The 16,018-nt window shown below is 34.4% G+C and overlaps 2 protein-coding genes across 2 annotated transcripts in view; both read right to left on the reverse strand.

The window, feature by feature from the left end:
* plxnb3 (plexin B3) overlaps positions 1 to 410 on the reverse strand; it is a 187,858-nt gene extending 187,448 nt beyond the window's left edge. Inside the window, exon 1 of the mRNA XM_056464055.1 lies at positions 256 to 410. The gene's annotated coding sequence lies outside the window, so the exon portion shown is untranslated. The remainder of the gene's footprint in view (positions 1 to 255) is intronic.
* Positions 411 to 11,678: 11,268 nt separating this feature from the next.
* Positions 11,679 to 16,018, reverse strand: part of abcd1 (ATP-binding cassette, sub-family D (ALD), member 1) — a 43,642-nt gene continuing 39,302 nt past the window's right edge. The window contains exons 9-10 of the mRNA XM_056464057.1: positions 14,034 to 14,159; positions 11,679 to 12,043 (exon numbers count right to left, since the gene is read on the reverse strand). Coding sequence (XP_056320032.1) covers positions 11,770 to 12,043; positions 14,034 to 14,159 — 400 coding nt within the window. The 3' untranslated portion in view covers positions 11,679 to 11,769. The remainder of the gene's footprint in view (positions 12,044 to 14,033; positions 14,160 to 16,018) is intronic.

Raw genomic sequence — 16,018 nt, forward strand, 5'->3', positions numbered from 1 at the left:
GTAACTTTAAGCTGAAAATCTTTGCAGATGCGAGGTGTTTGAGGACTAAGAGTTCACATCTTAAAGGAGCTGCAGTGTCGTGTTGTCGTTTCTAGTGGTCGGATCAGTGTTAACCTGTTTCGCTGACAGTGGTGTAACTCTGCACTGACTGAAGACTCACAAACGCAACTCACATCAAACAACAAATGTCACATCAAACGCTCAATGTATCGCCGTGACGTCACACGCGTGTGTGTATATTTACATATGTCTTACCTTACGCAGTTCAGCTGGTTTCCTCAGTCTACCTGCTGCAGAAACACTTGAACGCAGTCTGGGTTCGGTTTATGTGTGTCAAACATGGAAAAGTCCGGTCCGCCCGCGACTCGCGCTCCGGCTCTGATCTGCGCTGTTATTCCTGGAGCATCGGAACTTCCCAGAGAACCAACAGACGCGCAGCGCAACACGTGGATGACAGAAAGAGAGAGAGAGAGATAGAAGGAGGGAGAGAGAGAGAAGCCTGAAACACGCTGAAAGTCATTTCTCAATGGGATAAGACTAAGGGAGCGGTGGAGAAACACTGAACACAGAACCACAGCGACACCCGCCGGGCAGAAATCACCACCTGTCCGCTGTTTCATCCTGTCATCCATCCTTCCATCTTTCTCTATCCAGCTATCTAATCTTTCACTGTTTTTTGCTCAACCTATGTCCATTTATCAGTCTTTAAAAAAACACCTACAGTATCTATCTATCTATCTATCTATCTATCTATCTATCTATCTATCTATCTATCTATCTATCTATCTATCTATCTATCTATCTATCTGTCTGTCTGTCTGTCTGTCTGTCTGTCTGTCTGTCTGTCTGTCTGTCTGTCTGTCTGTCTGTCTGTCTGTCTATCTATCTATCTATCATATTTAGTTGTTCTGAAATAATGCAACCATCTATTTCATCAATACATCCAACAATTCATCTTTCCATCATTCTATTATTTTATCATCTATCTATTCATAAATCCATCCACCCATCTCTCTTTCTAATCCAGTTTCTCAAATATATTCATTTTAAATTCATCTTTCTATTATTTTATCATTCCATCCATTAAATCCAGTCATTTTGAAACAATCCATCCATCTATTCCAGTCTCTCAATCATACCCAGTCATTCTGGAACAATCCATCCACCCATCTATTCATCCATCTACAGTGCATCCAGAAAGTATTCATAGCGTGTTTCCACATTTTTTTAATGTAACAGCCTCATTCCAAAATGGATTAAATTTGTTTATTTCCTCAAAATTCTACACACAATACCCCATAATGACAATGTGAAAAAAGATTTTTTTTTTAATTGTTGCAAATTTATTAAAAATAAAAAAGCTGAAAAATCACATGTACATCAGTATTCTCAGTCTTTCCCGTGAAGCTCTAAATTGAGCTCAGGTACATTCTGTTTCCACTGATCATTCTTGAGATGTTTCAGCAGCTTAATTAGAGTTCACCTGTGGTAAATTCAGCTGATTGGCCATGATTTGAAAAGGCATACACCTGTTTATATAAGGTCCCAGTGTTGACAGTGCATGTCAAAGCACAAATCAAGCATGAAGACAAAGGAATTGTCTGTAGACCTCCGACACAGGATTGTTTCGAGGCACAAGGCTGGGGAAGGTTACAGAAAAATTTCTGCTGCTCTGAAAGTTCCAATGAGCACAGTGGCCTCCATCATCCAAAATTGGAAGATGTTTGGAACCACCAGGACTCTTCCTAGAGTTGGCCGGCCATCTAAGCTGAGTGATCGGGGGGGAAGGGCCTTAGTTAGGGAGGTGATCAATAACCCGATGGTCACTCTGGCTGAGCTGCAGCGTTCTTCTGTGGAGAGAGGAGAACCTTACAAAAGAACAACCATGTGTGCAGCAATCCACCAATCAGGCCTGTACGGTAGAGTGGCCAGACAGAAGACACTTCCCGCCTGGAATATGTCGAAAGGCATCTGAAGGACTCTCAGACCATAATAAACAAAATCCTCTGGTCTGATGAGACTAAAATTGAACTCTTCAGAGTGAATGCCAGGTGTTACGTTTGGAGAAAACCAGGCACCGCTCATCACCAGGCTAATACCAACCCTACAGTGAAGCATGGTGGTGACAGCATCATGCTGTGGGGATGGTTTTCAGCAGCAGGAACTGGAAGACTAGTCAGGATAGAGGGAAAGATGAATGCAGCAATGTACAGAGACATCCTGAATGAAAACCTGCTTCAGAGTGCTCTTGACCTTAGACTGGGGCGACGGTTCATCTTCCAGCAAGATAATGACCAAAGCGCATCGCCAAAATATCAATGGAGTGGCTTTACAACAACTCAGGGAATATCCTTGAATGGCCCAGCCAGAGCCCAGATCTAAATCCTATTGAACATCTCTGGAGAGATCTGAAAATGGCTGTAAACCTTCGCTTCCCATCCAACCTGATAGAGCTTGAGAGGTACTGCAAAGAGAAACGGGCAAAAATTCCCAAAGACAGGTGTGCCAAGCTTGTGGCACATATTCAAAAAGTCTTGCTGTCAATGCTGTAATTGCTGCCAAAGGTGCATCAACAAAGTATTGAACAAAGGCTGTGAATACTGATGTACATCTGATTTTTCAGGCTTAATATTTTTAATAAATTTGCAACAATTTCAAAAACTCTTTTTTCACATTGTCATTATGAGGTCTCATGTGTAGAATTTTGAGGAAATCAATTAATTTAATCCATTTTGGAAAAAGGCTGCGTATCCATCCATCCATCTCTCTCTCTTTCTATCTATGAGAGTCTATGATTCTGAGAAAGCCCAGAAGTCCTCCTGCTGAGTGAACACTGCAATAAAGACGGCGCATCAACAGAGAGATGTTTTCAGGAGGAAATGTTTTATTCAACTGCAGCGATACATTTTGAATAATTCACGCAAATGTGCAAAGGCTCCAATATTGAATCAATAACATCGCATTCGCTCGTATCAAAGAGAAAGAAAAACACAACACAAGAAACGGTTTGTGTCAAATGTTAGTTTCCAAACGTCTTACAAAGAGTCGTAGCAATGAAAAGATCCACTGGTGGTTCGGGATACAAAAATCACTGTGCAAAAAAAATAAAATCTCACATTATCAAAGATTTAAAAGAGAAATACCAACATCATATTACAAATGTTGTGGACAGATTTGTCTTTTTTGCCTGGAAGTTGCTTTGTGAGCAGTAATTAAATGTTACAATCATCTTTTCATGTGATTGACCTTGTAAAGTCAGCTCACGAACATACAAAGGCACTTAATGAATTATTACATAAAGGAGTGAAGGAGCTGTACGAGGTCTCGGTAATGTTCAGATTAACTATTAGTGGTCATCACCCTACAAAGAACACAGATAACAGGTTTCAGACGGCATCACCTTGGGCTAAATTAGAAAATGATTTAATCATGGTGTGTCCGTCGGTGCTCCCTCAGGCCCTGCGCTCCACAATCAAGCTCTCTTTTACAGTCCTATCAAATCTTCCCGCTGGCTTTTTGTACAAATTAGTGCATAAAACTTTAATTATTAGAATAAAAAAAAAACATTTAAGATCTCGTCTAATTGACAATTAGAGATTGAGGTTAAACTTGTGTCTGTCTTATGAAGATAAACAATTCATTTAATTGGAAGAGAAAGCATTTCTTTTTAAGGTGCTTAAAGGTTTTTTTTCAGCATGGATTCAATTAAAAGAGTAATTGCATTTTTTATCTCACAATTCACACTTTTCAATTGCACATTTGTAAATTTATAATTGTAAGATTATATCTCACAATTCAAATCTTTATTTTTTTTATTAAAATTATAAGCGTAGACATTTGCAATTAATTGTTTTCCTTAATTTTGTCTTTTCCCTTACATCTGGGGACTTTTCAGAACTTCTTTTAAGAAGTGATTATTTTGCAATTATGAGTGCTGCAATATTTAAAAAATAATAATTGTGTTTTTATTATTATTATTATAAGTTATATTATTATTTTCCCTCTCAGAATTCTTAGTTTAAACTTGAGATTTTAACTTTTTTCTCTTGGAATTTTGAGTTTGCATCTTGTAATTTTGACTTTTTTTTTAAATTATTTTCTCAAAATGGACACTTTTTCATTCCAACAGCAATGTTTTACATTAGTTTTCATTAAAATTTCAAGCTTACACCTTTGCATTTCATTATATTTTCCATTTTATTTTGACTTTTCCTTTCACAACTAGGGACTTTTCTAAATTTCTTTAAAAAAGTGATTATTTTGACATTACGAGTGATGCAATATTTTAATAAGGTGTTTTTTTTTTAAATAAAAAAAATCTTTATTATAGCATTTTTTCCTCACAATTAACACTTTTCTCATTGCAATTGCAAAGTTGTACATTTGTTTTCATTAAAATATTTTAAGCGTACACCTTTGCAATGAATTATATTCTTTATTTTCCATTTTATTTGGACTTTTCCTTCACAACTAAGAACTTTTCTAAATCAAAGTGATTATTTTGACATTACGAGTGATGCAATATTTTAAAAAGGTAAGTCTGTTTTTTACTGAAAGTCTTTTTTTCTCAATTTATTTCAATTTTTTAAAATCTCACAACTGACACTTTTTTATTGCAATTGCAAAGTTGTACATTTGTTTTCTTAAAAATTTCAAGCTTTGCTTTTCATCTTTGCAATCAATTATTTTCCTTATTTTACATTTTATTTGGACTTTTTCCTTCACAACTAAGGACCTTTCTGAATTTCTTTTAAGTGATTATTTTGCAATTATGAGTGATGCAATATTTTAAAAAGGTAATTGTGTTTTTTTTTCATTAAAATTCTTTATTATTGCATTTTTATCTCACAATTCACACTTTTTTTCATTGCAATTGCAAAGTTGTAAATTTTGTTTTTGACAAAATTTCAAGCTTACATCCTAGCAATTGATTATTTTCCTTATTTTCCATTTTATTTGGACTTTTCCTTCACAACTAGGGACTTTACTGAATTTCCTTTAAGTGATTATTTAGCAATTATGAGTGATGCAATATTTAAAAAAAAATTGTTGTTTTAATCAAAACCTTACATTTTTTCCCCAAAATTCACATGTTTTTCAATACAATGGCGAAGTTGTACATTTCATTTCATTAAAAATTCAAGCGTGCACCTCTGCAATTAATTATATTCCTTATTTTATTTAGACTTTTTTCCTCACAATTAAAGACTTCAATGAATTCTTTTAAGAAGCCAATATTTTGCAATTATGAAGTGCTGCAATATTTTTAAAAAGGTATTTGTGTTTTTTTATTATATGTTATAATTGTGATTTCCCCCTCTCAGAATTCATAGTTTAATTTTGAGATTTGAACTTTTCCTTCATCTAAATTTCATTTCAGACATTAATATTTAGCAATTTCGAGTGATATAGATAAAGGTAATTGTGGGTTATTTTAAAAATATATATGTAAAACAATTTAAAAGAATATATTGTTAGTTTACTTTGCAATTTCAACTTTTTTTCTTTGAAGTTTGAGTTTATATAATATTTTTTTACTCAGAATTCAGAATTTACACCTCACAATTCAGGTTTTAATATAAAAATACAACTCTAATTATGATTTATTTTTTTATTTCACAACTTGAAATTCTTAGTTTTTATTGTTTATGTTTTTTTTATTTCTCAATCGTTCGCAATCATTCACAAATTGAGTTTGCATCTTAAAATTCTTAAATTTTGTCCATGAAATTTTCAAAACTGCAAAATAATTCTAAGAATTGTCATAATTACCAATAGAAATCAAGCTTCCATAACTTCTTCCTGATTGTTTAAAGCTACAAAAAAACTACCTTTCAAAATTATAACCTCTTATTCACCACAATTATATAATGTAAAATATTTTTACTACTGGGACATTCAAATACACACATATACAGCACTCATGTGCATGCAAGTGTGCTTACTGTCCAAATATCTCCTAGCACGAGATAAAAACAAAAGACGTTTACCATCTACAGCGATGACAAATTCACCCTTTTAGATTCTGCATTAAAGCATGGCACGGATTTGAGCTTCAGCACTCATGGAGACTCTTTAGAAGTTTGAAAATACCAACAGATACAAAACAGCAGTGCCCAAAAGCCGACTGTCACCCTTTCCCTAAAGACACACGCTCACAGACGCCTGGGTCCTGCAGATTTCCAGAGAATTCTTCAGAGAACAGCGATAACGAGCTCCACCAACAGCTTTCATACGTGCTTTCATCATCGACCGCACCTGGTGGAGCTGGCAGATGTGTGCCAAACACCCCCTCCAAAACACACACACACACACACATTCTCTCTCCGCATTGTTTGTGTACAGTTAACAAAAGCTTTGAAGTGTGCATTTTCTTTCTAAAGACTAGAGATGAGAAACAGATCCCGGTTTTGATTCCGTAACAGTTCTAAGAGTGGATAATTATTGAAAAACAATGCTGCTGAATTCAAGATCCTATCCAGTGCTCAGCATATATAAGTACACCCCTCATAAATCTATCTTTTTAATTCATATTTTAATAGGAAGCTCTACAATATTACATTTGTGCATGTACATTAGATTAGTCAGTACTGAAGCCAAATCTTAGGAGCTTATCTAACAAAATAACTAACAATAACGGTTCAAAAACTAGGACAGCCAAATTTATATGTTCTAGAAAAATATTAAATACAAATTTTAAAAAGAGGGAAAATCAGGAGAAGCAAAAAAATAAAAAAATTGAGTTGATTTTTTGTAGTTTGTAATATGTTTTTGCAATATTTCACTTGATTTTAATTGTTTTAAATTCTTTCAATTTATAAATATGTTTGATGACTAAAATATTATTTTAATAAATATATCTGTTTAATAAATCTGTTTTGTTTAAATGCACCAAAGCGCATTGCCTATATTCACTGAGAAATGAATACAAATATTCATTTTCAAAATGGGGTGTACTCAGTTATGCTGAGCACTGTAAATGCCTGCTGTCAAATTATAAATTAAGATTTAGGCTCACATTTTTAACACATATGGTTAGATAATTCCATAACAAGACATACAGTATGTTTAGTAGTTGCCATATCAGCACTGCACCATAAAAAATATCCATAAATTAACAGTTTTCCATATTTTATGATTGATGTTTTCATTTTTATCAGTTTATTTCTGCTTTTGAATTGCATTATGTGATCTTGATATTTCTTCAAACAACTTTTAACCTTGAAAAGTTAGAAAAAGTAACTTTTATTAACATTTTTAATATTTTAGAGTGATATATTGTCTGGGTTGGTGTTGTATATTACGCTACAAAGACCTTGTAATAAACTGGCAGCGCATTCTCAGTTATTTTACAGATTTATTTCTCTGCATATTATTTCTTATACATTATATTATTTCAAACTAATGTCAAAAGTCACTTTATTAAACTGTAGAGTTGAATTTTCAACATCAAAAGTCGACAGAGCAGAAGATCAACATCCCATAATGCAACTCACAACCTTAAGTAAGTGGAAAATACTTGTGAATCACAAAATACAGAAACTGATACTGCTATTTATTCATTCATTTTTCTTCAGCTTAGTCCCTATATTAATCAGGGGCCGCCTCAGCGGAATGAACCGCCAATTTATCCAGCATATTTTTTACACAGCAGATGTCCTTCCAGTCACCACCCATCACTAGGAAACATCCATACACACATATTCACACTCATACACTAGAGCCAATATAGTTTATTCAATTCACCTATAGCGCATGTCTTTGGACTGTGGGGGAAATCAGAGCACCCAGAGGAAACCCAAACCAACATGGGGAGAACATGCAAACTCCACACAGAAACGCCAACTGGCCCAGCCGGGCTCGAACCAGCGAACTTCTTGCTGTGAGGCAACTATGCTAACCACTGAGCCATCATGCCGCCCCTGATTCTGTTAATTAACATATTTCAAAGTTCACTCATTTATTATGGGCATTTATTTAATTTTAGCAAAAATAAACAGTATTGTACTAAAAAATTATTGGATTAAAAAAAAGCAGGTTTCCATTTTCATGTTTATTGTGCTTTATTTGTTTCTTTATCTCGCCTAAATAATGTTACAAATCATCTCTTTCCAATTAATTCAATACAATTATAATAGTCTACAAGGCTCTTAAACTTTTGAAAGTCTAGGTTAGATTGACTTGTTTTCACAGCTTGTAAGTTGAGGGCGACACGGTGACTCAGAGGTTAGCACTGTCGCCTCATAGCAAGAAGGTTGCTGGTTCGAGCCCCGATTGGGTCAGTTGGCATTTCTGTGTGGAGTTTGCATGTTCTCCCCGTGTTGGCGTGGGTTTCCTCTGGGTGCTCCGGTTTCCCCCACAGTCCAAAGGCATGCGCTATAGGTGAATTAATTAGTTTGGCTGTAGTGTACATGTGTGAATGAGTGTGTATGGATGTTTCCCAGTACTGGGTTGCAGCTGGAAGGGCATCCGCTGTTAAAAACTGGATAAGTTGGCGGTTCACTCTGCTGTGGCGACCCTTGATAAATAAAATGACTAAGCCGAAGGAAAATAAAATGAAATTAACTTGTAGGTAAAAATGACAAATAATTTGAACTTGAATTCTGCATTCTATTTCTTTCTTTATCTTGCCTGACAGTCGCCTCACAGCAAGAAGGTCGCTGGTTCAAGTCCCGGCAGGGACAGTTGGCATTTCTGTGTAGAGTCTGCATGTTCTCCCCGTGTTGGTGTGGGTTACAACCGGGTGAATTGAATAAACTAAATTGTCCGTAGTGTACGAGTGTGAGTTTGAATATGTGTATGGGTAAAACATCTGCTGGAATAGTTGGCGGTTCATTCAGCTGTGGCGACACCTGATAAACAAGGGACTAAGCCAAAGGAAAATTAATTAATTAATCTCTTAATAATAAATTAATAATAATCTCTTAATAATAAATATAAATATCCCTGCACAAAAGGTATAGTTTACCCAAAAATATAAATTTACACTCAATTTACTGCCTCTGTGGTTCCAAACTTTTATGAGTTTCTTTCTTTTGTTGAACACAAAAGACAATATTTTGAAGAAAGCTGAAAACCTGCAACAATTAACTTCCATAGTAGGAAAAACAAAACTATGTAAGCCAATGGTTACAGGTTTTAAGATCAACAGAAGAAAGAAACGCATAAAGGTTTGAAACAAGTAAAGCATGAATAAATGACGAAAGAATTTTCAGTTTTTGAGTGAACTATCACTTTAAGGCAGGGGTGGGCAAACTCAGTCCTGGAGGGCCGGTGTCCTGCACAGTTTAGCTCTAACTCTAATTAATCACACCTGCATATAGATTTTTAGTGATCTTGGCGACACTGATTAGCATCTTCAGGTGTGTTTAATTAGTGTTGGAGCTAAACTGTGCAGGACACCGGCCCTCCAGGAACGAGTTTGCCCACCCCTGTTTTAAGGTGTCTCTCTTAAGTGTATTTTGCATAAGCTATAAACGTGTTTCTTCGGAATCACTAATGGAATGCAAATGTTTGAGAACTGTTAACGGAACCAAACATCCTTAAAATAATTCAAACAAAAAAAAAACCCACTTCTGATTAAGTCTTTGATTCCCAACACCTAATGTATGCATCTAAAACATACAGTTGAAGTCAGAATTATTAGTCCCCCTGTATATGTTTCCCCCAATTTCTGTTTAACGGAAAGAAAATTTCTTCAACACATTTCTAAACATAATAGTTTAATAACTCATTTCTAATAACTTAGTTTTATCTTTGTCATGATGACAATACAGAATATTTGACTAGATATTTTTCAAGACACTAGTATCCAGCTGGGCTGCACGCTGGCGCAGTGGGTAGCACGTTCACCTCACAGCAAGGAGGACACTAGTTTGAGCCCCGGCTGGGTCAGTTGGCGTTTCTGTGTGGAGTTTGCATTTTCCCCCCGTATTGGCGTGGGTTTCCTCCGGTTGCTCCGGTTTCCCCCACAGTCCAAAGACATGTGATACAGGTGAATTGGGTAGGCTAAATTGTCCGTAGTGTATGTGTGTGAATGAGTGTGTATGGATGTTTCCCAGAGATGGGTTGCACCTGGATGGGCATCGGCTATGTAAAGCATATGCTGGATAAGTTGGCGGTTCATTCCGCTGTGACTTTCGGTCTCATTCTATTCATTTTAACGTTAAAAACAGCTCGTTACTCTGCTTAATGTTGCAAAGTGATATTTTCTTTATTATTCTGCTATAATCATGTATAACATATAATAGTATACTAGTATAATTATGCCAACAATTGTTTGTTGAGCAAGTAGTTTGACCGTTTTCTGCCGTTCATTATTCCTAGACATTTCTCCCAAAGGCAACTGAATCGGAAGTTCTGAAACAAGCGCAAAAACAAGCGCACTTTCAAATTGAAGAATACGGTCAATAAACACTGCTGAAGTGCGATTTAGTGCATTTATGCAACGAGTATGTCTCCAACGTTTATTAGATTTGCTAAGAATATTTTTGATTGTCTCCAATAGACCTACAGAATGGCATTAATGCATCCTGAAGTAATGTGAAACGTCCCTAAACTCCAGCAAGATAAAGTCATTGTATGCAGAACCATAGACCTTTATCAATAAATAGTCTTTCGGATAAGACCTTAAACCGAGGTCCTGACTCTCTGTGGTCGTTAAAAATCCCCCAAAAATTTGCAGACTAGCCTCTCTCTGTCCATCATGGCCTCCTAACCATCCCCATATCATAATTGGCTTCTTCACCCTGTCTCCTCTCCACCAATCAGCTGGTGTGCGGTCTGGCACAATATGGCTGCCATCGTGTCATCCAGGTGGATGCTGCACACTGGTGGTGAATGAGGAGATTTCCCCCATTGTGTAAAGCGCTCTGCGTGTCTACAAAAGAGCTATATAAATGTAAGGAATTATTATTATTATTATTATTAATAAATAAAATATAATTATGGAAACTTATGGAAAGCTACATCGTGTTTGCTGGCCTCACGTATTGTGCAATCCTGTCAGTCAGTCAGTCAGTCAGTCAGCACGTAACTTTAAAAGGTTAAACATATAACGCACAGCACTACTACAATTACAGAAAAGCTCGCTCTGTTATAATTCACTTACATTTATTTTTTTCAGGGTTTTTACCTTTAATGGACAGGACAGTAGCGAGTATTGACAGGAAAGTGTGGGGAGCAGAGGAGGGGAAGGATCGGCATAGGACCTAAAAGCAGGAATCAAACCCGGGTCGTTGTGAGCACCGGACTGCATGTGTCAACGCACTAACCACTACGCCATTGACGCCAACACAATTCACGTATATTTTTGTACATTTTGGTGCAATTTATAACCCGCTATAAAAAAAACAGGAACAACTGAAGGTTTTGAATGAGAAGATGTAGCTGTGGCGGGAATAAATTTTGGTGTGGCGCCCTGCCATGGAAAAATGAATGTAGCGGAAGCCATGTATTTTATAACAGTGGTTTGTCCTGTAGACAATCAGAAGAGAATATAGCTTAAGCGGGCTAATAATTTTGAACTTAAAATGTTTTTAAAAAAAATAAAGAACTGCTTTTATTCTAGCCGAAATAAAACAAATAAGACTTTCTCCAGAAGAAAAAATATTATCAGACATACTGTGAAGATTTTCTTGCTCTACTAAACATCAATTGGGAAACATAAAAATCAAATAATTTTGACTTCAACTGTATGTAGGCAGAGATATGCACACACACAAACACTCACACCTGGCCTGCAACACACATCCGTCATCTGCCTGCAAATCACTCCATAAGGTCTTTGTCTTTCCCAGCAGACTGTACGTCTCTCTCCGTCTGCTCCTCGTCCTCCTCCTCATCCCCTGGGGTCGGCAGGCTGCTGTCCTCCCCCAGAATCCGGCACAGCTCCGTCAGCCGCTGCTGCATCTTGGGGATTCCTGAGAGCTGGGTCTCCAGTCGGATCTTCTCGTCCTGCAGGGAGATGCGTGTGGAGGCGTCCAGCTTCTCGAAGCGCCAGCCGCCCTCGCCGTCGAACTGCAGCAGGTGCGAGTGGTACTTCCTGAGCAGAAGAAGTTCAGCTTTAAATTAATGACTGCACACATGTGGGCTGCTAATCATGAATTCTTGTAACGATTTCCAGTACTATAGAGATAAGACATATTTTTTACATTTATTATCATGTATTTTTATTTTATTATTTTTACAATTCTTGGGAAAGTTTTCTAGTACTAAGGAGATAGGAGAGACTCATATTTTACATTTATAATTATTTATTTTAAAATAAAATATATATATATATTTTTACTCTATAAGTTATTTGTTTTATTATATACTTTGCATTTTATTATTTTTTACAATAATATAATTTTTTTTATTGTTATCATTTGTTTTATAATTTATTTATCTTATTATTATTCTTATATGTTCTTTATTTAAAAAATTTTTTTTTACAATGCTTGGATAGATTTCCAGTACTATGGAGATAAAAGAGAGACATATTTTACATTATATATATATATGTGTATATATATATGTGTATATATATATGTATGTGTATATACATGTACATGTATACGTATGTGTATATATATATATATATATATATATATATATATATATGTGTGTGTGTGTGTGTGTGTGTGTGCGTGCGTGCGTGCGTGTATATATATATATATATATATATATATATATATATATATATATATATATATATATATATATATATATATATATATATATATATATATATATAAATATATATATATATATATATATATATATATATATATATATATATTCCCGGATAAGTTCCCGGATGTGTTCTTGATATCGATGACGCACGGATGCAGACTTGAGCGCTGAACTCGCTCTAGAAGTCCCAGAAGTCATTGCGACAGGAGGTGGGAAGCACAGCATTTGATATAGGTTTATTATTAAAGTTCAGAAATATCACTAAATGAGACGGTGAAAGTAAACATTCATAATGAAAATCTTAATAAAGGTATAAAGACATTAAGGGTGTTTTTTTTGCTGAAATTCATATTAAAATCTGTTTTATTTATATTGTGAAAAGGGGAAAACGATAAATCGTTCTATGGATGCTGTAATATTTAAACTATTTTCCATTAAAAACATGTAAAGTTGAAGTCAGAATTATTTGCCCCCCTGAATTTTTAGCCACCTGTATATTTTTTTTACCCTGATTCCTGTTTAACGGAAAGATAAATAATAGTTTTATTAACTAATTTCTGATAACTAGCTATATTTATTTTATCTTTGCCATGAAAACAGTACATAATATTTTTCTAGATATTTATCACGATACAAGTATTAAGCTTAAAGTGACTTTTAAGAGCTTAATTAGGGTAATTAGGCAAGTTATTGAATAACGATGGTTTGTTCTGTAGAAAAAAATGTTTAAGGGCGCTAATAATATTGACCTTCAAAATGCTTAAAAATTTTTTAAAAAGCTTTTTTTGTAGCTGAAATAAAACAACTAAGACTTTCTCTAGAAGAAAAAAATATTACAGGAAATACGGTTAAAAATTCCTTGCTCCGTTAAACATCATTTGGGAAATATTTAAAAAAATAAATAAATTCACAGGAGGTCTAATCATTCTGACTTCAACTGTATGTTCAGAATCGTTCAGCTTGTTCTTAAAATCCCATGATTCAAAAGTAGAAAGTGGCTGGTTTTCAGACAGATTATAAAGCAAGTCTTTTTTTTGTGCCTAGAGCCAAGGTGTTTTCACACAAGCCACCTATTTATGATTTTATGCTACGCTATTCAGCACCTTTAACAACCCATTATCACAGCTCTGCTGGAGAACTAGTCTGGGTGGTCCGAGACAGCACTTCTGTGTTGTGAATATGAAAGAATGTCTACATAGATAGCACATCAAAACATCTACTTCAAAACCAGCCAGAAAATCCTGTTTTCCTTCATACGACCCCTTTAATCTTATGTTTAGGATTTAGGAACAGGAATATATGCCTATTTTCTGGTAATAAACGAACTGCTGTTTATTTTTATCCGATTCAAAACCCACCAGAGAGAAGGACGGTGCGTAATGGAGAGGAGCGAAATCCCGGCATCCTTTGCGGCTTCAAAGATTTTGCCCTCCACATCAATACTCACAGCGCTCGTGCACTCATCCAGGAGAGCGTACTGAGGCCTGTTAGAGATAAACCACAGATTTATCAGTCTTAAACACACAACTTCATGAGGACTTTTTTAAACAGACTTAAAAGCAGCAGTCGGCGGTTGAATTGTTTAATTTTTTATATTCCCGCTTTCTCTTTTCCATTAATAAATATCTGAGCGCTTCTACAATAATCTCCCCTAAAGCAGCCGCTCGCTTCAAATGCAAAGTGAGCTGTATAGATTGCAGAAACACCCACTGAATCTCCTGTTAAATGCTAATAGCTTTCGGTAATTGAATATTTATCAGTTGGGTGGCTTTAAGGAAACCACGAGCAAATTATTATTCTATGCATCGCAGTTTAGCATCTTCAAAGTGTTATTTTGTTACTTTCAGAGAGAGACAAAGTGTTTCTAGCCATTATCTCGAGCAACTAAAAGATCATTAGTGGGAAAATGTCCTAATTATATCCCTGATTCTCTTGTGGTATTAACTTGGATTTGAAGAGATGTCAGTTCAGGATTACATTGTTAAAATAAAACACATTTCTTACTTGGAGTTTTTGTCGTGTTTCTAGACCAAATATCTAAAATATCTTAAATCAAGAGTCATCTTTTAGACAAGTTAAAAGTATTATTTTGTTTTTAGATATAATAGATTAGATTTTAGATTGGATTAGATCAGAGGTGGGCAAATTCGGTCCTGGAGGGCCGGTGTCCTGCACAGTTTAGCTCCAACTCTGATCAAACACACCTGCTTATAGATAGTTAGTGATCTTGAAGACACTGATTAGCATGTTCAGGTGTGTTTGAGTAGAGTTGAAGCTAAACTATGCAGGACACCGGCCCTCCAGGACCAAGTTTGCCCACCCCTGGATTAGATGCAACTTTATTGTCATTACACATGTACAAGTACAAGCCAATGAAATGCAGTTTAGGTCTAATCAGGATTGCAATAGCAGCAAGTGCAGGATATAGGTATAAGTTATAAAGTGCAATTATAGAAAAACTATGGTGATGTTTACAGATGAATGCACTAAGAACATTATATACAGGTAGCTATGAACAGAGATTTACAATAGATGAATATATGTACAGATTGCTATTAATAATCAGCTATTAATAATAATACTAATAATATTAATACTAATAAAGTCAAAATTAAATTGGTTTTTCCTAAAAAAATAATAGAAATAAATAAATAAATAAATAAATAAATAAATAAATAAAAAAGCTAAATTATGTGCCACTTGGGTCTTATTTCAATTCAAAAACACAATTATTTTGCTTATGCCATTGGCATATATTTTTATATTTTTATATATATATATATATATATATATATATATATATATATATATATATATATATATATATATATATATATATATATATATATATAAAAAGAGAGAGAGAGATTTTTTATTGTTATTTATTATCATTTACTAATTAATAAAATTATCTTTTTCTTAAAAAAAAAGCTTTTTTGTCTTTTCTGATAATAATAAAATAAAATACTAATAACAATAATACTTTCTAAATAAGATACAGATATTTTTATTGTTATTTATTTTATTTATTATCATTTACTAATTAATAAAATTAGTTTTTCCTTTAAAAAAAATTGTCTTTTTTGACTCATTTCTGAAAAAAAAAAAATATATATATATATACTAATATTTAATTATTAATTAATCAATTAATATTTATTTATTTATTTTATTTATTTAGTTTTACAAAATGCTTCCTGATTTAGGAATATTTAGATATTTGGGCTAGAAACAAAACAAAAAAATTCAGTAAAAAAAGAAAAAATAGTAAGAAAAGCATTTTTTCCTTCTAGTGCTTTTCCATAACATGTGCGTAATTTGAAACAGACAGTCAGTAAAACAG

This window comes from Danio aesculapii, chromosome 8, assembly GCF_903798145.1.
Source record: "Danio aesculapii chromosome 8, fDanAes4.1, whole genome shotgun sequence".
Taxonomy (NCBI): Eukaryota; Metazoa; Chordata; class Actinopteri; order Cypriniformes; family Danionidae; genus Danio; species Danio aesculapii.